Source organism: Oncorhynchus masou, chromosome 9, assembly GCF_036934945.1.
Source record: "Oncorhynchus masou masou isolate Uvic2021 chromosome 9, UVic_Omas_1.1, whole genome shotgun sequence".
In the NCBI taxonomy this organism is placed as follows: domain Eukaryota; kingdom Metazoa; phylum Chordata; class Actinopteri; order Salmoniformes; family Salmonidae; genus Oncorhynchus; species Oncorhynchus masou.
In genome coordinates, this window is record NC_088220.1 from 75,476,299 (window position 1) to 75,503,836 (window position 27,538).

The window sequence follows — 27,538 nt, forward strand, 5'->3', positions numbered from 1 at the left end:
TCAAGCCAATCCAGACAGCTGTGTTCTATAATATCAAGCCAATCCAGACAGCTGTGTTCTATAATATCAAGCCAATCCAGACAGCTGTGTTCTATATATCAAGTCAACCCAGACAGCTGTGTTCTATAATATCAAGCCAATCCAGACAGCTGTGTTCTATAATATCAAGCCAATCCAGACAGCTGTGTTCTATATATCAAGTCAACCCAGACAGCTGTGTTCTATAATATCAAGCCAATCTAGACAAAGCATGACTGTGATGATGATGCCAATCAGTTTTATCCTATGTCCCCGGTCCAGCCTATTCCAATCAATCCCAGAAATCCCAGACTCCCTACTCACTCAATGAAACTATATCTCAGCCATTTTCTCAACCGATTGAAGCTAGTTAGGGAAGGCTTCGTTGTACTCACTAACTAATTTCTGAACAGAGTGAGGATTGTCCTCTTTTCCCTCTTCTTTTGTTCATTTGCTTTGTTTTATCTATTTACGCCAAACACAAACTTTCTCCCCTCCTCCTTCGTTGAAAGGAAGATAAATATGCCTCTTTATCGGTTGTGCTGCCTGCCAGAGTGTTTTTAAGCACTGGAGCGGCTTCCCTTACTAATCTGAAGGGAGAGACTGAGGGAAGCAATTTTAGCATTCAACAGAGGGTTTAATAACAGCCATGTCGCTGTGGGTTTGGTTTCCCCTCTATAATTTGGTGGAAGGGAACTGTTCTTTTTCCGGTCGCCCGGGTTTCCGCCGTGCCAAACCTCAGTGCCTCCTTTCCCAAAATGGAGGGTTGGGTTGGTTGGGCCATATAGGATGGTTCCAGACAGACAGACAGAGGCACTTCTGAAGCCTCCATTTTGTATTGTAATACTCTTTAATGGCTTATGTTTCATAATACTGTATGCTTTATGTTATTGTCGTGTATGTTGCACTCCTCTAATGAGTGTAAAATCATCTGTTACGGATATGATTCTTATCAGCATACTGAACTGTAAAAGCACTAGATTACTGTTAGCAGAAGTGAAGTGAAAGAGAAAGGGGCGTGGCTATGTTTAGTGTCTTCCATTTGAGGAAAGCTATTAGGACTCCATCACTGGAGTTCTAATGGTTTAAGAGACAAATGATAGAGAACTGGAAGTGTTTATCCTAACCAAAGCACAAATAGGACACACACACACACACACACACACACACACACGGTTGAGTGGTGGAGCGTTATAGCCTTAGCTGATGCTGGGCTGAGGTCATAACTTTATTAAACAGAGACGCCGGGGTGGAATCCCTTTGAGTCTGCACCACGAGTGCCACACACACACACACACACACACACACATAATCTCAGTCATACACACATACTCATTCAATATATTTATATATTTCTTAATTCCGTTCTTTTACTTTTAGATGTGTGTGTATCGTTGTGAATTGTTAGATATTACTGCACTGTTGGAGCTAGAAACACAAGCATTCCACGACACCCACAATAACATCTGCATGTGACCAATACAATGTGATTTGATAGTATACGCACAGGCATGCAGACAAGCAGACACTTTAATCTGGACCCTTACATCACACCACACTCTGAGCTGTGAGCTGGGATCTGCGTGAGGCCTAAATGTCAATTTAAATCAATTAGGTAGCAGAGATGAGGCTGTGGTGTAATTACAGCCAGTCTTCGTGGGCTAATTTCAGACTCAAACCCATTCACGGCTGGAGCTCCATTGACACAGGCTCTGTTAATTCAGTCTTTGATGGCTCTGTGAATTCAGTATTTGATGGCACTGTTAATTCAGTCTTTGAAGGCTCTGTTAAGTCAGTCTTTGTTGGTTCTGTTAATTCAGTCTTTGAGGGCTCTGTTAATTCAGTCTTTGAGGGCTCTGTTAATTAAGTCTTTGAGGGCTCTGTTAATTCAGTCTTTGAGGGCTCTGTTAATTCAGTCTTTGAGGGCTCTGTTAATTCAGTCTTTGAGGGCTCTGTTAATTCAGTCTTTGAGGGCTCTGTTAATTCAGTCTTTGAGGGCTCTGTTAATTCAGTCTTTGAGGGCTCTGTTAATTCAGTCTTTGAGGGCTCTGTTAATTCAGTCTTTGAGGGCTCTGTTAATTCAGTCTTTGAGGGCTCTGTTAATTCAGTCTTTGAGGGCTCTGCTAATTCAGTCTTTGAAGGCTCTGTTAATTCAGTCTTTGAAGGCTCTGTTAATTCAGTCTTTGAGGGCTCTGCTAATTCAGTCTTTGAAGGCTCTGTTAATTCAGTCTTTGAAGGCTCTGTTAATTCAGTCTTTGAGGGCTCTGCTAATTCAGTCTTTGAAGTCTCTGTTAATTAAGTATTTGAGGGCTCTATTAATTCAGTCTTTGAAGGCTCTGTTAATTCAGTCTTTGAAGGCTCTGTTAATTAAGTCTTTGAGGGCTCTGTTAATTCAGTCTTTGAGGGCTCTCTTGTTTACTGGGTCACTGTCTCTTAATTGTTATTTGGAAGAGGAGGAAAGACTTCAGTTTGTCACAGTCTCATTGGATCTGTCTGAACCTAGTAATTACTCACAGATTGTTAGGAAGACACACACACACACACACACACACACACACACACACACACACACACACACACACACACACACACACACACACTTGTATTTCTGAACCAAGTGATTGTGCATGCCCACTCCCTATTAGTTTATGTGTGTGCACTTTTTCGTGTAATGTTGTATTTGTGTGTGTTTGTGTCTATTTATGTATTCCCTGGCAGAGAGCCAGGAATTGTTCAGATCATACACTCCCCACAACACTGTCACAGCCACAATTCAGTCTCCTTCCCTGTTTTTCACTATCACAGATCCATACACTTATTAAAAAATATTTTTACGTGTGATAGTTTGTGTGTGAGAGGTAAAGAGAGAGAGAGAGAGAGAGAGAGAAGAGCATGTGAGTGAGAGAGAAAAGAGTGTGATTTTAATAAACCAGTCCCCCCATCTGTCTCTAAACCCCTCTGCTCTCCATCCCCCCCTCCTGGCCAGGCGGTAACACTGACAGTCTGTTTGACATAGAGAAGGGCGTGGGCACCATCATCATCGCTAAGCCTCTTGACGCTGAGCAGCGCTCCTTCTACAACATGACTGTGGAGGTGACGGACGGTACCAACTCTGCAGCCACACAGGTACTGCAGCTGGAGATGCAACATATCATATCTCTATTTATTCTCAGAAAGAGCCAAATCTCCTACCTGTACATGTTGATTTTGGCGTGCTACCACCTATCCATCTGAATATGTATAAACACGCATGCATCCTCACACACACCCTCATAAAGTACATGATAAACCACATCCAGTACCAGTCAAAAGTTTGGACACACTTACTCATTCCAGGGTTTTCTTTATTTTTACATTCTACATTGTAGAATAATAGTGAAAATATAAAAACTATGAAATAACACATATGGAATCATGTAGTAACCAAGAAAGTATATTTTATACTTGAAATTCTTCAAAGTAGCCACCCTTTGCCTTGATGACAGCTTTGCACATTCTTGGCATTCTCTCAACCAGCTTCATGAGGTAGTCACCTGGAATGCATTTCAATTAACAATTTCAATTAACAGGTGTGCATTGATACAAGTCAATGTGCGGAATTTCTTTCCTTCTTAACCTGTTGATGCTCTGGGGGCGCTATTTCATTTTTGGATGAAAAACGTTCCCGTTTTAAACAAGATATTTTGTCACAAAAAGATGCTCGACTATGCATATAATTGATAGCATTCGAAAGAAAACACTCTGACGTGTCCAGAACTACCAATATATTTTCTGTGCGTGCCCTAGAACGTGAGCTTCAGGCAAAACCAAGATGAGATGGCATCCAGGAAATGAGCAGGATTTTTGAGGCTCTGTTTTCTTGTCTCCTTATATGGCTGTGAATGCGAGAGGAATGAGCGTGCCCTTTCTGTCGTTTCCCAAGGTGTCTGCAGCATTGTGACGTATTTGTAGGCAGATCATTGGAAGATTGACCATAAGAGACCACATTTACCAGGTGTCCCGCGGTGTCCTGCGCCGAAATTGGTGCGCAAAGTCACCTGCCAGTATTTTTCCATGGGATACAGAGAGGACAGCAAGCTTCCACGAACTGCATATCAATGAAGAGATATGTGAAAAAACACCTTGAGGATTGATTCCAAACAACGTTTGCCATGTTTTCGATATTATGTCGTTAATCCGGAAAAAGTTTTACGTTGTAGGTGACTGAATTTTCGGTTCGTTTTGTAGCCAGACGCAATGTAGAAAACGGAACGATTTCTCCTACACACAGACGCTTTCAGGAAAAACTGCGCATTTGGTATGTAACTGAGAGTCTCCTCATTGAAAACATCAGAAGCTCTTCAAAGGTAAATGATTTTATTTATTTGGTTATCTGGTTTTTGTGAAAATGTTGCGTGCTAAATGCTACTCAAAATGCTATGCTAGCTTTGCATACTCTTTCACAAATTAGTCAATTTCTATGGTTCAAAAGCATATTTTGAAAATCTGAGATGACAGTGTTGTTAAGAAAAGGCTAAGCTTGAGAGCAGATGCATTATTTTCATTTTATTTGCGATTTTCAGAAATCGTTAACGTTGCGTTATGCTAATGAGCCTGAGGCTTTAGTCACAAACCCGGATCCGGGATGGGGAGTTTCAAGAAGTTAATGTGTTTGAGCCAATCAGTTGTGTTGTGATGAGGTAGGGGTGGTATACAGAAGATAGCCCTATTTGGTAAAAGATGAAGTCCATATTATGACAAGAACAGCTCGAATAAGCAAAGAGAAACGACAGTCCATCATTACTTTAAGACATGGTCAGTCAATCCGGAAAATTTCAAGAACTTCAAAGTCTCATGAGGACCGCCACAGGAAAGCAGGACCCAGAGTCACCTCTGCTGCAAAGGATAAGTTTATTACAGTTAACTGCTCCTCAGATTGCAGCCCAAATAACTGCTTCACAGAGTTCAAGTAACAGCCACATCTCAACATCAACTGTTCAGAGGAGACTGCGTGAATCAGGCCTTCATGGTCAAATTGCTGCAAAGAAACTACTAAAGGATAATAATAAGAAGAGACTTGGTTGAGCCAAGAAACACGAGTAATGGACATACGGTTGGGAATCTGTCCGTTGGTCTGATGAGTCCAAATTTACGATCTTTGGTTCCAACTGCCGTGTCTTTGTGAGACGCAGAGTTGGTGAACGGATTATCTCTGCATGTGTGGTTCCCACTGTGAAGCATGGAGGAGGAGGTGTGATGGTGTGGGGTGCTTTGCTGGTGACACTGTCAGTTATTTATTTAGAATTCAAGGCACAGTTAACCAACATGGTTGCCACATCATTCTGCAGCGATACGCCATCCCATCTGGTTTGTGCTTAGTGGCACTATCATTTGTTTTTCAACAGGACAATGACCCAACACACCTCCAGGCTGTGTAAGGGCTATTTTACCAAGGAGAGTGATGGAGTGCTGCATCAGATGACCTGGCCTCCACAATCACCCAACCTCAACATATTTGAGATAGTTGGGGATGAGTTGCACCGCAGAATGAAGTGAAAGCAGCCAACAAGTGCTCAGCATATGTGGGGTCTACTTCAAGACGGTTGGAAAAGCATTCCTCATGAAGCAGGTTGAGAGAATGCCATGAGTGTGCAATGCTGTCATCAAGGCAACAGGTGCTACTTTGAAGAATCTCAAATATATTTGGATTTGTTTAACACCTTTTTGGCTACTACATATGTGTTATTTCATAGTTTTGATGTCTTCATTATTATTCTACAATGTAAAAAATAGTAAAAATAAAGAAAACCCTTGAATGAGTCGGTGTGTCCAAACTTTTGACTGGTACTGTATGTGCTTCTAATAGTTGCATTTGAAACCATATACACAGACCTTCATAGACAGACACTACACCCCCATTCCCAATGACATTTCTTTTTCTTTCCATCGACCATTTTGAAAAACGTCTTTACATGGTTTGATGGATGGCGCCCGTCACATTGTCACATGAATGATGGCATGCAGCGTGTCCAAGTCCTATCAGAGTGATCGGAGCACTCTCTTCCCCTGCGTTTAATTCCTCTGGTCAAGGACGCCATGTGTACAGAGGACAATAGCCTGTCCTGTCACGTCCTGCTCTGATCCTTTGCACTGTTCAGGCTGTGCTGTGGTTGAACATTCCAAACAAAAAGGAAGAAGATTATTAGTGTGTAAACTGAGCTCGTGTGAAGATTATTCATCATTCTCTGTTTAAGTTAGGACCGTCGTGTTCTAAAGTGGTTTGGACACAATTTAAATATCACAATTTAAATATTGCAATTTAAATTGATAGGAAATATACCTGTATTTCTCTTTAATCTTTTAGATGTCATGTCATATACAATGTGTGTTCATTGTGTGTTAAATGCAGGTGACTGTGGCAGAAAAGGACACACACACACACGCACACACACACACACACACACACACAGAGACATACACACACACACACACACACACATACACACATACAGTAGAATGGATTAGCATTTTTATAGAGCGGAAGGGAATGCGCTGACATATGGAATGTGCTTGCAAGACACCTTATAATTTCCCTATGACAGTCCGTTTCACGCATATGTCACTCTACCTGTTCTCTCCGTTGTCATTTTCAGGGCCAGTGCTTTTCAATACCCAGGAATTAGTCGTGCGAAAAGGACAAATTCATACATATAATTTATATTCATATGTATTTTGTCATATCCGTCTGTCTGTCATGTTCCTACGGTGCATGGCAACGTTTTTATAACGCATTTTGAGACTATGTGACAGGGAAACTAGTTCCCTGGTGAAAATGATAGTTTGCTGATAGTGATAATGCTGTAGATTTAGATTATTATGAACACATTCACTCACAGCACATTTTTCAAGTTCCTCCCTCTCCCTTTCATCGCTCTCTCTCTCCCTTTCATCGCTCTCTCTCTCCCTCTGTTCGTTCAGAATGATAGCTGGAGGGAACTACAAGGGAGCTTTACTGCTGGGTGCCCTGAAAGGGACAGCCAACCCTCTGCGCACAGATGTCAATTCAACATCTATTCCTCGTTGGTTCAACGTAATCTCATTGAAATGACAGCGCTGATTCAACCAGTGTGTGCCCAGTGGGTATCCTCTAGTAGCTAGCTAGAGCACAGGAAGCCAAAAACATCCCCTCTCAGCTACTCTACTCTCTACTCAGACTGTGTAGCTCTTTCTGTCTAAGTCGGTCCATTAAGCCATGTCACACCCTGCGTGATGGTACCTGTTCACATTGTCCATACCCCCTTGCTATTCATTCCAACACACACACACACACACACATTACATTCCCCTGCAAGATGTGCTGACTAAATCCATATGGGTGTACAATACACCCCCCCCCTGGATAGAAGGATGAAGTTAGAAGCTAACGTTGAACAGAGCCTGACCTCAGCAGGAGCAGCTGACTGAAATTAAGCTAGCTATGATCAAAAGATGGGCTACTATAAGTTCTTATAACAAAGAGTAGTGAGACAGACAGTGGTGAGTCAGGCTGCAATGGTGGAGGCAAAGGAGATATTGTCTCACTATTGTTATTTTACTGCTGCTCTTTAATTACTTGATACTTTTACTTATCATCCTTTGCCTTATTTTAACTGCATTGTTGGTTAGGGGTGCGTAAGTAAGCATTTCACTGGTCCTTAACCTGTTGTATTCAGCCCATGTGACTAATAACATTGGATTTGATTTGATACACAGAGAGGGGAAGCATTGGAGGAAGCAGGGAGAGAGGGTAGTTGTACAATGGTTCCCAAACTTGGGGTCCGGAACCCATGTGGTGTACCCTAAAATGTAAAAAGGGTCCCCAGTCTTTAATCTTATTATATTTTAGAGACAACTAAGGGCCTTTTACACTGTCAGAATTCACTTTCATGTCATTATGTGTTGGGAGCTAAAATGTAGTCGTCTGTGGTATAAAGATAATTTAAATATAAATACAATTTAATATTATGTACACTGAACAGAAATATAAATGCAACATGCAACAATTTCAAAGATTTTACTGCGCTTATATAAGGAAATATAACATAATCAGTCCTGACTTACCACTCATGTATGTAGTAAATAAGTGGGGAAGCACGTATTTTGGGTAGAACTTGTAAGGTAGTGTTGAATAGTATGTATAGTATGTATAGACATGTATGCACTCGTTGGCTGGCCCTCGCGTCATATTTGTTGACAAACCCACTGGCTCCAGATCATCTTTGCTAGGTAAATTCCCACCTTATCTCAGCTCACTGGTCACCATAGCAGCACCCACCCGTAGCACGTGCTCCAGCAGGTATATTTCTCTGGTCACCCCCAAAGCCAATTTCTCCTTTGGCCGCCTTTCCTTCCAGTTCTCTGCTGCCAATGACTGGAACGAATTGCAAAAATTGCAAAAAATTGCAAAAATCACTGAAGCTGGAGACCCATATCTCCCTCACTTTAAGCACCAGCTGTCAGAGCAGCTCACAGATCACTGCACCTGTACATAGCCCCTCTGTACACCTGTACATAGCCCATATGTAAATAGCCCATCCAACTACCCCATCCCCTTACTGTTATTTCATTTTTTTGCTCCTTTGCACCCCAGTATCTCTACTTACACATCCATCTTCGCCACATCTATCACTCCAGTGTTTAATTGCTAAATTGTAATTATTTCACCACTATGGCCTATTTATTGCCTTACCTCCCTTATCCTACCTCATTTGCACACACTATATACAGTGGGGAGAACAAGTATTTGATACACTGCCGATTTTGCAGGTTTTCCTACTTACAAATCATGTAGAAGTCTGTATTTTTATCATAGGTACACTTCAACTGGCAAGCTGCTTGCCTATTGTCCTGTAGCCCATCCCAGCCTTGTGCAGGTCTGCAATTTTAGCTCTGATGTCCCTACACAGCTCTCTGGTCTTTTCTCCATTGTGGAGAGGTTGGAGTCTGTTTGATTGAGTGTGTGGACAGGTGTCTTTTATACAGGTAACGAGTTCAAACAGGTGCAGTTAGTACAGGAAATAAGTGGAGAACAGGAGGGCCTCTTAAAGACAAACTAACAGGTCTGTGAGAGCCGGAATTCTTACTGGTTGGTAGGTGATCAAATACTTATGTCATGCAATAAAATGCAAATTAATTACTTAAAAATCATACATTTTCTGGATTTTTGTTTTAGATTCCGTATCTCACAGTTGAAGTGTACCTATGATAAAAATGTCAGACCTCTACATGCTTTGTAAGTAGGAGAAACCTGCAAAATCGGCAGTGTATCAAATACTTGTTCTCCCCACTGTATGTACCTTTTCTCTACTGTATTATTGACTGTATGCTTGTTTATTCCTTGTCTAACTTTGTGTTGTTGTTTGTGTCGCACTGCTTTGCTTTATCTTGGCCAGGTCGCAGTTGTAAATGAGAACTTGTTCTCAACTAGCCTACCTGGTTAAATGAAGGTGAAATAAAATAAAATAAAAAATAGTAAGTTAATTTATTTTTTTCATGAGGTTGTGGCTATATACTGCCATCTGTTGGCGACTAGAAACAATTGCATAATAGGAACTATTACAAATTGATGGTCCTTGAAAATCAATATTAATTATTGAAAAGTCCTTGAATTTGACTTGCCACTGTCTGTATGAACCCTGAAACACACACGGCTCACATACACACCTGTAAGACATGCTGACAGTAGAGCCAGTCATGAGAGGCTGTGCAGAGTTCCCTTCTTCAACATCACAGATGGAGCCTCAGCCTGATGCCCAATGGGGAAAATCTCAGCTGGTCACCGGCAGGAAGACCTCTGCTGCTTCTGTCTTATATTTAGCCTTCCCTGCCGTTGGCCTCCCGATACGCCCTTCTTACGCAACGCAACCGCCTTTGTCATCTGCGATGGGAATCTGCCGTTTGTGACTCACGAGGTTTCCATGAGTCATCAACCGTCAACACAGTACATGACACACAACAAGCACGTCAGCAAACATATGTCTCGATTGGCATATATGGTACATGGTATATATAAATACATGAACTGCAAAAACCTCTTATTCACATAACAGCTGTGACAGACTCGCAAATATGTACTGTATGACACGGAACTGTGCTGTATCTGACCGACTGTATATGTTATGGCCTACCCTTCTCTCCCAATGAAGACTGAAGACAAAAACATGTGTGTGTTGTAGCACTATGACATATTGGCCTAACCCTACCCACAACAACCCTCTCTCCTTCTCCTCTCTAGGTCCACATCACAGTGTTGGACAACAACGACAACGCTCCTGTCTTCTCCCAGCCCACCTATGACATCACCATCTCTGAGGACACGCCCCCGGAGACGGAGGTGGTCCAGGTGTTAGCGTCGGACCGTGACGAGCGCCACCGTCTCACCTACTCCCTCCACAGCGCCATCGACCCCTCCAGCCTGCGTCTGTTCCGTATTGACCCCAACACTGGCACGGTGTATACTGCAGAGAGACTGGACCACGAGGCTAGAGCACAACACATCCTCACTGTCATGGTAAGAGACTGATACCGTTAATGTTGTATCAAATATGGTTCGGTTATCTTGAATCACGTTGTAAGGGAGGATTCCATTTGCGTTATTTGGTCACATTCCCTTAAGATTCTACATGAAAAATCCCTCCGTTTGGTCATGGATGTGTTGAAGCTGTCAGAGGAGGAGAGGAGAGAAAAGACAGTAGAGATGTAGTGGTTCAAGAGCATTATCTTTATTGCGGCAGCTTAATATTCTAATGTAACCCAGCTCTCCTGCTAGAGGCTGACTACTCCTGTCTGTGTTCTCATTTTACCTGAACTCATCGTTAAGCAATTACACAAATTACTGAGAGCAGTGAACCAACATCTCACCCTCGTCAGGGGAATGAGACGGTTTTAGAAACCATGACTGTGTGTGTGTGGAGTCTGACTGTGTGTGTGTGTGTGTGTGTGTGTGTGTGTGTGTGTGTGTGTGTGTGTGTGTGTGTGTGTGTGTGTGTGTGTGTGTGTGTGTGTGTGCGTGTGTGTGTGGAGTCTGACTGTGCGTGTGTGCGTGTGTGTGTGTGCGTGAGTGTGTGTGTGAGTGTGTGTGTGTGTGTGTGAGTCTGACTGTGCATGTGTGCGTGGGTGTGTGTGTGTGTGTGTGTGGAGTCTGACTGTGTGTGTGTGTGTGGAGTCTGACTGTGCGTGTGTGTGTGTGTGGAGTCTGACTGTGTTTGTGTGTGTGTGTGGAGTCTGACTGTGTGTGTGTGTGTTTGGAGTCTGACTGTGTTTGTGTGTGTGTGTGGAGTCTGACTGTGCGTGTTTGTGTGTGTGTGGAGTCTGACTGTGTTTGTGTGTGTGGAGTCTGACTGTGTGTGTGTGGAGTCTGACTGTGTGTGTGTGTGTGTGGAGTCTGACTGTGCGTGTGTGTGTGTGTGGAGTCTGACTGTGTTTGTGTGTGTGGAGTCTGACTGTGTGTGTGTGTGTGTGTGTGTGTGTGTGTGTGTGTGTGTGTGTGGAGTCTGACTGTGTGTGTGTGTGTGTGTGGAGTCTGACTGTGTTTGTGTGTGTGTGTGTGGAGTCTGACTGTGTTTGTGTGTGTGTGTGTGGAGTCTGACTGTGTTTGTGTGTGTGTGTGTGGAGTCTGACTGTGTGTGTGTGTGTGTGGAGTCTGACTGTGTTTGTGTGTGTGGAGTCTGACTGTGCGTGTGTGTGTGTGTGGAGTCTGACTGTGTGTGTGTGTGTGTGTGTGTGTGTGTGTGTGTGTGTGTGTGTGTGTGTGTGGAGTTCTGAAATGAATCATCCTCATTCACTCTGTTTTACTTCATTTCATCTGGTTCAGTGGGTAACATAAATAGGAAACGACTGCTCATTCTACCTCTGTAGTCGTACCGTTTTAATGTCTTCTCAAATCATTATAATTATAGATTATACGGTGTCATTTTGAAGCAAGATAGGAACGTCTGCCTGACATTTTTTATTAGGGAAAATACTGTATTTAAGTTTAGGCGGGCTCACTGATTTAATTTGGTGAAATCCACAGGTAGATAGTATCTTTAATATCTGTCATTCGGTGTGCCCATGACAGTGCCTGCTGTGCTGGAACCAGGTATGTAAGGGCATTGGTATAGGGTACAATGTATAGGCTACAATATGATCAGTATCTCCTAATTATAACATCTTCCTGCACCAAATAGATAAGAGGTCTAACAATATAAATATACATTGACTACTATAAAACCACGACAGAGTCCAAGATAACTTTCCCCAACCAGAGCACATATAACAGTTTTGTCTATTGTGCGTAGCTGCTTTGATTAATAGAACGACTGAGCCACAATGACACACCTATTATCCTGAGCCTCAGGCGTACATAGACACAGACAGAACAGAGACAGAACAACACTATTGTCTCCAATGGACCCAGTGATCTTCTGCCTAACACTTCCTCAGTATCATAATACCATTCAGTCTAGGACTATTATACCACTCATAGGCCCATTGGGTTGTGTTAAGTGTGTTGAACTAGCCAGCGTTTCATAATACCGCCAGCAGAGCTAGCGCTAATTCTGATGCTAATGCTGATGCTAATGCTGGTTCTATTAATACACCCCTGTGTGGCGCCTCGTGTGAGACAGGCTTTGCCTCTGATCCCGTTCTCTTGTTGTGGAGAGTCTCGCATCATCTGATCTCCCAATGACGGGATTAGTCCATCCCAAAAGAGCCAGAACGGTTTGCTGTGACACTCCCTTTAGATTTCACGGGAAGTTAAAGCTCCAGTACATGTTTTAAAGGGAAACTCCAGTAATGTTGTCCTATTGATTCTGTTTGTATGTTTATTCATTGCCGTAACACAAAGTTATTTTGTAATAGGCAAGTGTTCATTTTGCCTCATGCTGGTTAAATAATGAGAAATGTAATAGTGTCTGATAATACCATACACCTGCGTTAGTAGACGAATGATTAGAATCATTTTTCGCCCTCAGGTAAAAGACCAAGAGTTTCCATACAGGAGGAACCTGGCCCGAGTGTTGGTGGAGGTGGAGGATGTTAATGACCATGTCCCAGTGTTCACCAGCGCTCTGTACGAGGGTTCGGTCTATGAGTCTGCAGCAGTGGGCTCTGCTGTGCTCCAGGTGACTGCCCTGGACAAAGACAAGGGAGAGAACGCAGAACTCCTCTATACCATGGAATCAGGTGAGCAACTATACAAATGGCTTTGTAAATAAACAATATGGCCCGAGGAGGTGTGGTATATGGCAAATATACCACAGCTAAGGGCTGTTCTTAGCATGACACAACGCTGCGTGCCTGGACACAGCCCCTAGCCGTGGTATATTGGCCATACAGTGCCTTGCGAAAGTATTCGGCCCCCTTGAACTTTGCAACCTTTTGCCACATTTCAGGCTTCAAGCATAAAGATATAAAACTGTATTTTTTTGTGAAGAATCAACAACAAGTGGGACACAATCATGAAGTGGAACGACATTTATTGGATATTTCAAACTTTTTTAACAAATAAAAAACTGAAATATTGGGCGTGCAAAATTATTCAGCCCCTTTACTTTCAGTGCAGCAAACTCTCTCCAGAAGTTCATTGAGGATCTCTGAATGATCCAATGTTGACCTAAATGACTAATGATGATAAATACAATCCACCTGTGTGTAATCAAGTCTCCGTATAAATGCACCTGCACTGTGATAGTCTCAGGGGTCCGTTAAAAGCGCAGAGAGCATCATGAAGAACAAGGAACACACCAGGCAGGTCCGAGATACTGTTGTGAAGAAATTTAAAGCCGGATTTGGATACAAAAAGATTTCCCAAGCTTTAAACATCCCAAGGAGCACTGTGCAAGCGATAATATTGAAATGGAAGGAGTATCAGACCACTGCAAATCTACCAAGACCTGGCCGTCCCTCTAAACTTTCAGCCATACAAGGAGAAGACTGATCAGAGATGCAGCCAAGAGGCCCATGATCACTCTGGATGAACTGCAGAGATCTACAGCTGAGGTGGGAGACTCTGTCCATAGGACAACAATCAGTCGTATATTGCACAAATCTGGCCTTTATGGAAGAGTGGCAAGAAGAAAGCCATTTCTTAAAGATATCCATAAAAAAGTGTTGTTTAAAGTTTGCCACAAGCCACCTGGGAGACACACCAAACATGTGGAAGAAGGTGCTCTGGTCGGATGAAACCAAAATTGAACTTTTTGGCAACAATGCAAAACGTTATGTTTGGCGTAAAAGCAACACAGCTCATCACCCTGACCACACCATCCCCACTGTCAAACATGGTGGTGGCAGCATCATGGTTTGGGCCTGCTTTTCTTCAGCATGGACAGGGAAGATGGTTAAATTTGATGGGAATTTGGATGGAGCCAAATACAGGACCATTCTGGAATAAAACCTGATGGAGTCTGATAAAGACCTGAGACTGGGACGGAGATTTGTCTTCCAACAAGACAATGACCCAAAACATAAAGCAAAATCTACAATGGAATGGTTCAAAAATAAACATATCCAGGTGTTAGAATGGCCAAGTCAAAGTCCAGACCTGAATCCAATCGAGAATCTGTGAAAAGAACTGAAAACTGCTGTTCACAAATGCTCTCCATCCAACCTCACTGAGCTCGAGCTGTTTTGCAAGGAGGAATGGGAAAAAATGTCAGTCTCTCGATGTGCAAAACTGATAGAGACATACCCCAAGCAACTTACAGCTGTAATCGCAGCAAAAGGTGGTGCTACAAAGTATTAACTTAAGGGGGCTGAATAATTTTGCACGTCCAATTTTTCAGTTTTTGTTGTTAAAAAAGTTTGAAATATCCAATAAATGTCGTTCTACTTCATGATTGTGTCCCACTTGTTGTTGATTCTTCACAAAAAAAATACAGTTTTATATCTTTATGTTTGAAGCCTGAAATGTGGAAAAAGGTCGCAAAGTTCAAGGGGGCCGAATACTTTCGCAAGGCACTGTATATCACAAACCTCTGAGGAGCTGTGCTGCTATTATAAACTGGTTACCAATGTAATTAAAGATTTAAAAATAAATGTTTCGTCATACCCATGGTATACCATCTGATACCCTTTACCACAGCTTGCAGCCAATCAGCATTCTTTGCTCAAACCACCCAGTTTATAATAAGAGTTTTAGAACTATCAAAAGAATAATGTGTGTCTAACTATGCAAAGATATAGACCGGGGTTCTCTAACCTTTTCTAGCATGAGAGCTACAGTACTTTTAAAAATGAAACATGGTGGGAGCCACAATTTATTTTTTTCCAGCTTTTAAATATGCCCATTCTCAGGTCCTTAGTGTTCAAGATAAAGTAGTGCACTATGTTTTCTGTCAATATACTTGTTCAAATAATTGTTTATTAACCACTCTAATGGGGTCCTATAAAATCTCCTATTTCTTACCAAAATTCTGTTTGATTTTTCGCAAATGATGTTTTCTCACTTTTATTTAACCTGATTTTAGATTTAGTTAGAGTTTTACTCTCAAATGTACGATTGTTCATGGAGAAACAATACAATTGGATGTTCTGAGTCCATGTCATGCTTAAATCACATCAGAAGACCCTTTTTGGGGGGTCTGGAAGTAAACGAACACATTTATGTTGGAGTGTAATTTTAGTTACGCATATGGCCCTTTAATTACCGTCTAATTTGAGGAATGTGCCATCGAATATGACGGTCGAGCGATGGTTCTGTCCTGCTGCTACTCTTCATTAGAAACATGTGCAAATAATAGATACAAATGATATACTTACTCATGATATACTTCTGCCAGGTAAGACTACTTTGCAGTTAACATTTAATTGAGAATGTTTTGGGGAAAGTATTTCTGTCAACCTACAAGATGTTTATCACATCAACTGGCTTCACACAGAGTGATAGACAAACCAGCGCACCACACAGACAGACAAGGGCAATATTGCTGGAAATTAATTGGCAGATATTGTATTAGATTTGCTTTTTTAAGCCAATAGTGGCTAACCAGGGGTAGGACAATGTTAATGTTGCGTTGATTAGATAGTAGCTGGGAGATTGAGGTGTCTGAGACTTGTGAGATTTGTTCATGACATTTTGCCATGAAAAAACTTTAAATTGCATGTACTTACAGAATTGTTTGGCGAGCTACTCATAGATGGGATTCAAGCTACTTGTAGCTTCCGATCGACCTGTTGGAGACCACTGATATAGACAGTATATCGATAATAGATGACAATATACAAGCAGTTGATATAGATTTCGATGCACTAGTATGTATCATTCATTCCTATGTCTGTTTTCCTTTAGGCAACACAGGGAACACGTTCCGGATTGAGCCGGTTCTGGGGATCATCTCTGTGGCCCGCGAACTCCACCTCTCCACCATCGGCTACTACGTCATTACCATCAGAGTCACCGATAACGGCTCCCCGCCACTCTTTGCCACCTCTGTGGTTCGCATCGCCGTCACACTCTCCGACAACGCCGGACCCAAGTTCCCCCAGACCGAGTACCAGGCCGAGGTCACAGAGAACGTTGCCGTGGGAACCTCTGTCACCACAGTAAGCGCCCTGAGCCAATCCACGCTGACCTACGACATCCGACATGGAAACAGCGAACGCACCTTCAGGATCAACCAGTACAGTGGCGTGATCACAACTCAGAAACCCTTGGACTATGAGACCACAGCATCTTACAACCTGATCGTCCAGGCCACCAATATGGCTGGCATGGCCTCCAACGCCACCATGCTCATACGGGTGGTTGATGAAAACGACAACCCACCTGTGTTCCAGCTGCTGTGCTACCAGGGTAGTATCAGCGAGGCGGCGCCCATAAACAGTGTGGTCATGAACCCAGACAAAACTCCTCTGGTCATCAAGGCCACTGATGCTGACCGCAATCAGAACGCTCTCCTGGTCTATCAGATCGTTGAGGACACAGCCAAGATGTTCTTTACAGTGGATTCTGGCACCGGCTCCATCAGGACTATCGCCAACCTGGACCACGAGATGTTTGCTAGTTTTAACTTTCATGTTCATGTGAGAGACAGTGGGAGGCCTCAGCTGACAGCGGATAGCCCCACCGAGGTCACCATCCAGGTGATCGACACAAATGACTCTCCACCTCGCTTCACCCAAGACACCTACGAAACTGTCCTGCTGCTGCCCACCTATGTAGGAGTGGAGGCATTACAGGTCTCAGCTATGGACCCAGACCAAAACGTCCCCACAGAGCTCACCTACTCAGTGACAGATGGCAACCTTGAGCACTTTACCATCCAGCCCTCCAGCGGTATCATCACCGTCAAAAACAACAACTTCTCCAAGGAACGCTTCCGCTTCAACGTCAAAGTGTCCGACGGTAAGTTCTCCAGCACTGCTCTAGTCACTGTTCTGGTCCGTGAGACGCTGGACTCTGGCCTCTTCTTTGCCCACAGCCTATACTCCTCTTCCATCCAAGAGAACAATACCAACATCACCAAAGTTGCCGTGGTCAACGCAGTGGGGAATCGCCTCAACGAGCCGCTCAAGTACACCCTACTGAATCCTGGGACACGCTTCCGGATCCGATCCACCTCTGGCGTAATCCAGACCACTGGCATTCCCTTCGACCGTGAGGAGCAGGAGTTCTATGAGCTGGTGGTGGAGGCTGGGAGGGAGCACGACCGTCTGCGTGTTGCCAGGGTAATGGTCAGGGTGCAGGTAGAGGACATTAACGACAACGCTCCTGTGTTTGTGGGACTACCGTATTACGCTGCTGTCCAAGTGGAGGCCGAACCTGGTTCGGCCATATTCCGGGTCACCGCTGTGGACCGTGACAAAGGCATCAACGGAGAGGTGTCCTACTACCTGAAAGACGACCACGGACACTTTGAGATCGACAGGCTGACGGGCGGCCTCCACCTGAAGAAGTCCTTTGAGTCTGACCTGTCCAACCAGGAGTACCAAATGGTAGTTTACACCAAGGACGGAGGTTACCCTCCTCTTTCCTCCACCTTAGAGTTCCCCATCACCGTGGTGAACAAGGCCATGCCTGTCTTCGACAAGTCCTTCTACGCAGTGTCGGTGAACGAGGACGTAGCGGTACACACTCCCATATTAGGAATCAACGCCACCAGCCCTGAGGGCCAGAACATAATCTACACCATCGTGGAGGGAGACCCCTCTCTGCAGTTCGACATTGGCTTTGACACCGGAGTCATCAGAGTCATCAACTCCCTGGACTATGAGATCGCCCCATCCTTCCGTCTGACCGTCAGAGCCACAGACTACCTGACCGGCGCCCGTGCTGAGGTGGACGTAGATGTCACAGTTAATGATATCAATGATAACCCTCCGGTGTTTGAGAAAATGTCCTATAAGGCAGTTCTGTCTGAGACTGCCATGATTGGCACTCCGGCTCTGCAAGTGGTGGCTACCGACAAAGACTCTGAGAAGAACAACATTGTACGCTATCAGATATTCTACCCCACAGATGCCTACAACAGCACCGACCACTTCCACATCGACAGCAGCAGCGGCCTCATCTTGACCGCCCGCATGCTCGACCATGAGCTGGTCCAGCGCTACGACTTCATCGTCAGGGCAACCGATAACGGCTTCCCACCGCTGAGCAGTGAAGTGTCGGTCACGGTGGTGGTGAATGACATGAACGACAACCCTCCGGTGTTCAACCAGCTTCTCTACGAGGCCTATGTCAGTGAACTGGCCACGAGGGGCTATTTTGTGACCTGCGTCCAGGCTTTGGATGCTGACAGCTCCGACTATGACAAACTGGAGTACAGCATCCTGTCAGGAAACGAGAGGATGAACTTTGTGATGGATGGTAAGACGGGTATCATCACGCTGTCTGGTCACAGGAAGCAGAGAATGGAGCCAGCCTACAGTCTGAATGTATCCGTTTCTGATGGGGTGTTCACCAGCACAGCCCAGGTGCACGTCAGGGTCCTGGGGGCCAACCTCTACAGCCCTGTGTTTGGACTGAATGCCTACGATGCAGAGGTACGGGAGAATGCAGCGGTAGGAACCAAGGTGATCCAGGTAAGAGCCATTCATTTTAAAGTATCCAGCTTGTGGTAATGAATTGTGTATTTTATTTAATGAATCTTTGATGCACATGATACTATATTTGTAATAGTATTTGTAATATGTTTTGTTTGACATGTTTACTATGTACAATACCCCATCTAAAAGAAGGTAACTTAACTATGATTACCAGGTTAGGGCGACCGATGCTGACCCAGGAGTGTTTGGCCAGATTACCTACTCATTCGTCAACGACGTGGGGAAGGACCAGTTTAGTGTGGACGCCAATGGTCAGATCACCAACCTGGAGAAGCTGGACAGAGAGGACCCTGCCAACAAGGACATTGTCCTTATGTGGCGGCCCAGGACGGGGGTGGAAGGGCCTCCTACTGCACCGTCCGTGTCTCCCTGGTGGATGACAACGACAATGTCCCTCGCTTCAGAGCTACAGAATACCGTGCTTCCGTCAAATCCGACGTAGGCAAGGGCTTCTTGGTGACACAGATCCAGGCGTATGATCCTGACGACGGTGCCAACTCTAAGGTGACATACTCGCTCTACAGCGAGGCACACGTGCCCGTGGCGGATATGTTAGAGATCGACCCTGACAACGGCTGGATGGTCACCAAGGGGAGTTTCAGCCACCTGCGCAACTCAGTCCTGTCTTTCTTTGTTAAAGCAGTAGATGGAGGCATCCCTGTAAAGCACTCTTTAGTATCAGTCTACATCCACGTCTTGGCATCTGACGCCCTCATCCCCTCCTTCACCCAACCCCAGTTCTCCTTTACCGTCCCAGAGGACACCCCTATAGGAGCTGCCCTAGGGTCCGTCCGCCTCATCACCCCACCAGGCTACGCCTCGCTGCCAGTCACCTTTGCTCTGGTCAACGGAGAGACCGGGGAGAACAACCAGGATGGAGTCCTGGTGGTGGACAGGGACACTGGGGTCATCAAGCTGGACAAGCCCTTGGACCACGAGGTCATCACTGCCTTCCACTTCAAGGTCACAGCCACCGTGCAGCAGGCCAAGCTGGACTCTGTGACCAGCGTCGACGTAGAAGTCAAAGTCCTGGATCTGAATGACAACAAGCCAGCATTTGAATCCAACTCCTACGAGGCGACAGTGATGGAAGGGATGCCTATCGGCACCATAATCATCCAGGTTCAGGCTCTGGACCCAGACTCTGGAGCTAACGGACAGGTTACATACAGCCTAGGCACGTTGGCGCAATCCGAAGGGGAGCCGGACCAATCCACAGAGACCTTCACCATTGACAGCAACACTGGCTGGATCTCTACTCTCAAGGAGTTGGACCATGAGATGTACCCGTCCTACGCCTTCCTGGTGGTGGCCTCAGACCTGGGGGAGACCCTGGCCCTCTCCTCCACCTCCACGGTGACCGTGGCCGTGTCGGACATCAACGACAACCCGCCCAGATTCCTGGATGAGAGGTACCTGGGCTCAGTGCGCGAGAGCGACCCCCCTGGCGAGGTGGTGGCGGTGCTCAACACTAGAGACGACGACAGCTCTACAGTGAACCGCCAAGTCAGCTATCACATCACAGGTGAGTCAGAGAATGGGAGTGTTTGTGTTATTAATGTGTTTAGCTGTCTGTCCTCTTTATGCATCTTCATATGTCTCACTGTCTGTCTTTCAACTTGTCTTCTGTCCCCCTGTCTCACTCACTGACTGTCTGTCTGCTTCTCTACCTTCATTTTGGCTATCTCTGTCTGACTCTGTCTCTCTGTCTCACTTCACTACCTGCCTCTCTGTCTGTCTGTCTGTCTGTCTGTCTGTCTGTCTGTCTGTCTGTCTGTCTGTCTGTCTGTCTGTCTGTCTGTCTGTCTGTCTGTCTGTCTGTCTGTCTGTCTGCCTGCCTGTCTGTCTGTCTGTCTGTCTGTCTGTCTGTCTGTCTGTCTGTCTGTCTGTCTGCCTGTCTGCCTGTCTGTCTGTCTGTCTGTACCACTGTCTGTTTCCTTGTTTACTTTAGATAAACTCTTCATTTGTATGCTGCCTGGCTCATCTCCAACCATCACAACAACGCTTGTGAATATACAAGAGGGAAACCAATAACAATAAATTAAGGATGAGGCTTGATTCATAATTCATACATTTCTTATTCGTATCTTAGGTATGTTTGCGCATACTAGCAGTGGAGGTTTGATTAATAAACAAACGTTGTCACAGTAATAATGATTTGAATACTGCTGAGACTAGCTCTTTCCCAGATAAGCAATTTTTTCATCACAAAATATGACGTGCCTGCACAACCCCCCTGACATCGGCGAATGCCGCGGAGGTAGTAAATAGAGTTATAGTAAACAGTTTAAGAGTACCTGCGGTGCATTTGATGAAAGTTGTTGCAATAGCGATATGTCCTGTTTTTATTTATTTCCATAGCTTTAATGGATGGGTGTTTATTTTAAAGTGGAGACTGGAGAGAGTTAATTAGATTGTGGTTGACCCAGGGACATCAATGGGAGGTGATTTTCATAAATGTTTTTACCTTTTAGGGAGCTGAGTTTTTGGTTTGGTGAAGTACCTGGCAGTTGAAAGAGTGGTAAAGTCTGTTTTGATACATAATGAAACAAAGATATAAAAGGTGAGAGAGAAGGACAAAAGATGACTAAATCTGCCTTTTATGAATGTCTTGTTGAAAAGAGGGTTAGAGTTGCCTGATTTGTTCTCTGCTAATTGACAAGTGGGGAAATAACAATGAAGTAGGAACGCCCAATGAGACAGAGCGGTGTATCGCCATGCCGACTGGGAATAGGAAGCTAATGAAGGACTTTGAAAAGCAGGAAACTAATTGTAATTAGCATTGCCAGGAGGGAGGGCGGGAGAGATGTGACCTTACCTACAACAGAAAGAGAGAGGGAGATAGATTGAGAAGGAGAATTAACTTATGTTAAACACTGCATAGAGAAAGAGACAGGATCAATGACAGAGAGCTTGGACCAAAACAGAGAGAGAGAGAGAAAGAGAATGAATTGGCATTACATGCTGCTGGAAGATGAAGAGAATGAACGACAGCTAGATGTGACCTTACGCAGCAGAGACACTGAACGGATTTTACACACTTTTACAAAGAGACACATTGAATCGATCTTTGACACAGGAAATAGTTAGAAAACCAGGTATATATGTTTTTATACTAGCACAAAGAAAATACCTGTATTGAACATGTACCAACACCACAAGGTGAAAAACAACATTTAATTTAGCTGGGTGTTGTCTTGGGAGGATTTTTACACTTTGACGGAAGCCAGGGGATGAAGCCTCACCGAGACTTCTGGTCGTAGTTGTCCCACACCATACTTGATAATGTATCATGGAAGTTTAATCAAATGTACACAAACTGGGAAAAGGAAATGTAATGATTGAGTGTTTGTGATGTAATTTTGGCGCAATGTGGTTGGTTAGGCTTACAGGAAGTGTGTGTGTGTGTCTGAGTCATTTACAATGATGGAAATCTTTTTATGTCTGCTCCGTTTGTGTCCGTTGTCCCCGCCCAGTCCGTTGTCCCCGCCTGGTCCGTTGTCCCCGCCCGGTCCATTGTCCCCTGCCCAGTCCGTTGTCCCCGCCCGGTCCATTGGAGTCCGTTGGAAAAACCAATGTAGGATGTTGTTGTCATTGGAGTCCGTTGGGAGTCCGTTGGCCCAGTCCATTGGAAAAACCAATGTAGGATGTTGTTGTCATTGTCCCCTGCCCAGTCCGTTGTCCCCGCCCGGGGAAAACCAATTAGGATGTTGTTGTCATAGAAGTAGAGGGGAAAAACAATTAGGATGTTGTTGTCATAGAAGTAGAGGGGAAAAACAATTAGGATGTTGTTGTCATAGGAGGGGAGGGGAGAGGAAAAACCAATTAGGATGTTGTTGTCATAGAACTTTTTAGAATTTTGTTGTCATGGGAGGGGAGGGGAGAGGAAAACCCAATTAGGATGTTGTTGTCATAGGAGGGGAGTGGAGAGGAAAAACCAATTAGGATGTTGTTGTCATAGAAGGGGAGGGGAGAGGAAAAACCCATTAGGATGTTGTTGTCATAGAAGGGGAGGGGAGAGGAAAAACAATTAGGATGTTGTTGTCATAGAAGGGGAGGGGAGAGGAAAATCCAATTAGGATGTTGTTGTCATAGGAGGGGAGTGGAGAGGAAAAAACAATTAGGATGTTGTTGTCATGGGAGGGGAGGGGAGAGGAAAAACAATTAGGATGTTGTTGTCATAGGAGGGGAGTGGAGAGGAAAAAACAATTAGGATGTTGTTATCATGGGAGTGGAGAGGAGAGGAAAAACCAATTAAGATGTTGTTATCATAGGAGGGGAGTGGAGAGGAAAAAACAATTAGGATGTTGTTGTCATGGGAGTGGAGAGGAGAGGAAAAACCAATTAGGATGTTGTTGTCATAGGAGGGGAGGGAGAGGAAAAACAATTAGGATGTTGTTATCATGGGAGGGAGAGGAGAGGAAAAACCAATTAAGATGTTGTTGTCATAGGAGGGGAGTGGAGAGGAAAAACCAATTAGGATGTTGTTGTCATGGGAGTGGATGTTGTTGTCAGGAGAGGAAAAACCAATTAAGATGTTGTTATCATAGGAGGGGAGTGGAGAGGAAAAAACAATTAGGATGTTGTTATCATGGGAATGGAGAGGAGAGGAAAAACCAATTAAGATGTTGTTATCATAGGAGGGGAGTGGAGAGGAAAAAACAATTAGGATGTTGCTATCATGGGAGTGGAGAGGAGAGGAAAAACCAATTAAGATGTTGTTATCATAGGAGGGGAGGGGAGAGGAAAAACCAATTAGGATGTTGTTGTCATGGGAGGGGAGGGGAAAAACCAATTAGGATGTTGTTGTCATAGGAGGGGAGGGGAGAGGAAAAACCAATTAGGATGTTGTTGTCATAGGAGGGGAGTGGAGAGGAAAAACCAATTAGGATGTTGTTGTCATAGAAGGGGAGGGGAGAGGAAAAACCAATTAGGATGTTGTTGTCATGGAAGGGGGGAGAGGAAAAACCAATTAGGATGTTGTTGTCATAGGAGGGGAGGGGAGAGGAAAAACAATTAGGATGTTGTTGTCATAGGAGGGGAGAGGAAAAAACAATTAGGATGTTGTTGTCATGGGAGGGGAGAGGAAAAAACAATTAGGATGTTGTTATCATGGGAGTGGAGAGGAGAGGAAAAACCAATTAAGATGTTGTTATCATAGGAGGGGAGTGGAGAGGAAAAAACAATTAGGATGTTGTTATCATGGGAGTGGAGAGGAGAGGAAAAACCAATTAAGATGTTGTTATCATAGGAGGGGAGGGAGAGGAAAACCCAATTAGGATGTTGTTGTCATGGGAGGAGGAAAAACAATTAGGATGTTGTTGTCATGGAGAGGAAAAACCAATTAGGATGTTGTTGTCATAGAAGGGGAGGGGAGAGGAAAAACCCATTAGGATGTTGTTGTCATGGAAGGGGAGGGGAGGGGAAAAACCAATTAGGATGTTGTTGTCATAGAAGGGGAGGGGAGAGGAAAATCCAATTAGGATGTTGTTGTCATAGGAGGGGAGGGGAGAGGAAAAACCAATTAAGATGTTGTTATCATGGGAGTGGAGAGGAGAGGAAAAACCAATTAAGATGTTGTTATCATAGGAGGGGAGGAAAACAATTGGAGAGGAGGGGAAAAAACAATTAGGATGTTGTTGTCATGGGAGTAGGAGAGGAGGGGAGGAAAAACCAATTAAGATGTTGTTATCATAGGAGGGGAGTGGAGAGGAAAAAACAATTAGGATGTTGTTATCATGGGAGTGGAGAGGAAAAACCAATTAGGATGATGTCATAGGAGGGGAGGGGGGGGAAACAATTAGGATGTTGTTGTCATGGGAGGGGAGGGGAAAAACCAATTAGGATGATGTCATAGGAGGGGAGGGGGGGAAACAATTAGGATGTTGTTGTCATGGGAGTAGAGGGGAGGGGAGTGGAGGGGAAAAACCAATTAGGATGTTGTCATAGGAGGGGAGTGGAGAGGAAAAACCAATTAGGATGTTGTTGTCATAGGAGGGGAGGGGAGAGGAAAAACCAATTAGGATGTTGTTGTCATGGGAGGGGAGGGGAGAGGAAAAACCAATTAGGATGTTGTTGTCATGGGAGGGGAGGGGAGAGGAAAAACCAATTAGGATGTTGTTGTCATGGGAGGGGAGAGGAAAAACCAATTAGGATGTTGTTGTCATGGGAGGGGATGTTGTTGTCATGGGAGAGGAAAAACCAATTAGGATGTCGTTGTCATAGGAGAGGAGGGGAGAGGGAAAACCAATTAGGATGTTGTTGTCATGGGAGGGGAGGGGAGAGATGTTTCAGACAGATAATCTCTGTCACTGACAGAAGTCTTTTGGCTGTGCGTGGTGTGTTGTCAGGGGGTAGTGGTCAGTGAGTTAGGTTGACTCAGATGTCATATCCCTAGTCTACACTATGTGGACACTTTCTGAATCGAATGCACTTATTATATGTCACTCTAGATAAAAGCGAGGACTTCTAGCACTGCTCTTCTCTTTCATTATGTTGTTTCCCCCTTTTATCACGTCCTACTTTCTCTCAATATGTGTCTGCCTGTCTGTCTGCCTGTCTGCCTGTCTGCCTGTCTGTCTGTTTGTCTGTCTGTCTGTCTGTCTGTCTGTCTGTCTGTCTGTCTGTCTGTCTGTCTGCCTTTGTCTTACTGTCTGTCTGTCTGTCTGTCTGCCTGTCTGCCTGCCTGCATGTCTGTCTTACTGCGTGCCTGTCTGTCTGTCTGCCTGCCTGCCTGTCTGCATACCCGCCTTCCTGTCTGCATGTCTGTCTGTGTGTGTATAGCCTATATAAGCACACCCTTTGTAAGCATACCCTATATAAGCATACCTGTGTATATAGCCTATATAAGCCTACCCTTTCCATTCCCTCAGTCATTCAGTCATTAAGGCCTGGGGTAAGGACAGAAGGAGGCTGATGAGGTGTTCTTGTTGAAGTGGTGATGACAAGGCTCACAGAGTAGAGGCTGTACTAATGAGGCTGACTAGAACAGTTACAGATGCATCATTTGATCACTCCTTTGTTGCTGAGAATTTTCCTGTACAGCAGGAAATGCAAAGTTGTACTGTATTCAAGGTTTAAAAATACTACTGAAGTTTGTAATTTCCACTTTAAAATTGATTGGCCCAACGAGAAATGTATCAACCCGTACAAAAAATGTCGATTAATTATAATCCACATAATAATTCACATTTCCTCAAATGAATATCTTACAACTGTAGTCTATTACTGAGTCTGCATGGCTGGTACTCACACTGAGACTGCAGCCTCCTGCTCACACACTAGTCTAGGAGAGGCTTCTCTGCTCTCTGTGAAAATGTCCACTCTGCTGTGAAGAGTGTTGTGTCTAGTACAGACAGAGAACAGTAAGTGTTACACAACTCTAAATGTCTCCACATAATAACTCAGTAATACCACTGTAACAGCTTCTTCAGTGTTTCAGCTGTAGGTTACATGTATGCCTGTTTGTCTCTCTCGCTACATCTCCTTCTCTCCCTTTTCTCCTCTTCCTTCTGTTTCCTCGCTCTCTCTTTCATCATCTATCTCTTTCCATCCTTCCTTGACCCTCTATCTCTCTGAGGGGCAGGTGTGAGTGTAGTTACTAAGGTTCTGTGTATGAGATGCTGTTGCTGACCCAGTCTAATGTGTATTTGGTAGGAAGATGGCACTACCTACTGTAGTGCTGAGCTGAGCCGGCTGCTGTTCCAGGTGGTGTATTACCAGGGTCCTTATGTGCTTGACACTCATTGATTGCTACACTGTTAATTCCAGTGCAACGTCCAAATAACAAGCTCTGTGTCAGACGGAGCGCTGAGAGGTCGTATAGAGGTCATTAAAGCACTGCCTAATAAATGTGGAGTGTGTGTGTGTGTGTGTGTGTGTGTGTGTGTGTGTGTGTGTGTGTGTGTGTGTGTGTGTGTGTGTGTGTGTGTGTGTGTGTGTGTGTGTGTGTGTGTGTGTGTGTGTGTGTGTGTGTGTGTGTGTGTTGGCCCTCAGACTGCAGCCTCCTGTGTGTGTTTTTGTTTTGACAGTGAGACTGTGAGTGTGTGCATTTCTCTGGTTTGTGTGTGTATATAAACTCTCTTTCTCCCTCCCTACCTTTCTCCTCAGGTGGGAACCCTCAAGTGTGTATATAAACTCCCTCTCTCTCTCTCTCTCTCTCTCTCTTTCCTCAGGTGGGAACCCTCTGTGTATATAAACTCCCTCTCTCTCTCTCCTCAGGTGGGAACCCTCGGGGGTGTATATAAACTCTCTCTCTTTCCTCAGGTGGGAACCCTCAAGTGTGTATATAAACTCCCTCCTCTCTCCTCTCTCTCCTCAGGTGGGAACCCTCAGGGGTGTATATAAACTCTCTCCCTCTCTCTCCTCAGGTGGGAACCCTCAAGTGTGTATATAAACTCCCTCTCTCTCTGTCTCTCTCTCTCTCTCTCTCTTTCCTCAGGTGGGAACCCTCAAGTGTGTATATAAACTC

The 27,538-nt window shown here is 44.5% G+C and overlaps 1 protein-coding gene across 1 annotated transcript in view; it reads left to right on the plus strand.

Moving 5' to 3' along the window:
• The window catches only part of LOC135546636 (protocadherin Fat 3-like), a 333,832-nt gene that overhangs the window by 264,942 nt on the left and 41,352 nt on the right, over nt 1-27,538 (plus strand). The window contains 6 exon segments of the mRNA XM_064975226.1: nt 3,005-3,144; nt 10,271-10,546; nt 12,993-13,203; nt 16,310-19,044; nt 19,223-19,379; nt 19,382-20,593. Of these exon segments, the coding sequence (XP_064831298.1) occupies nt 3,005-3,144; nt 10,271-10,546; nt 12,993-13,203; nt 16,310-19,044; nt 19,223-19,379; nt 19,382-20,593 (4,731 nt within the window).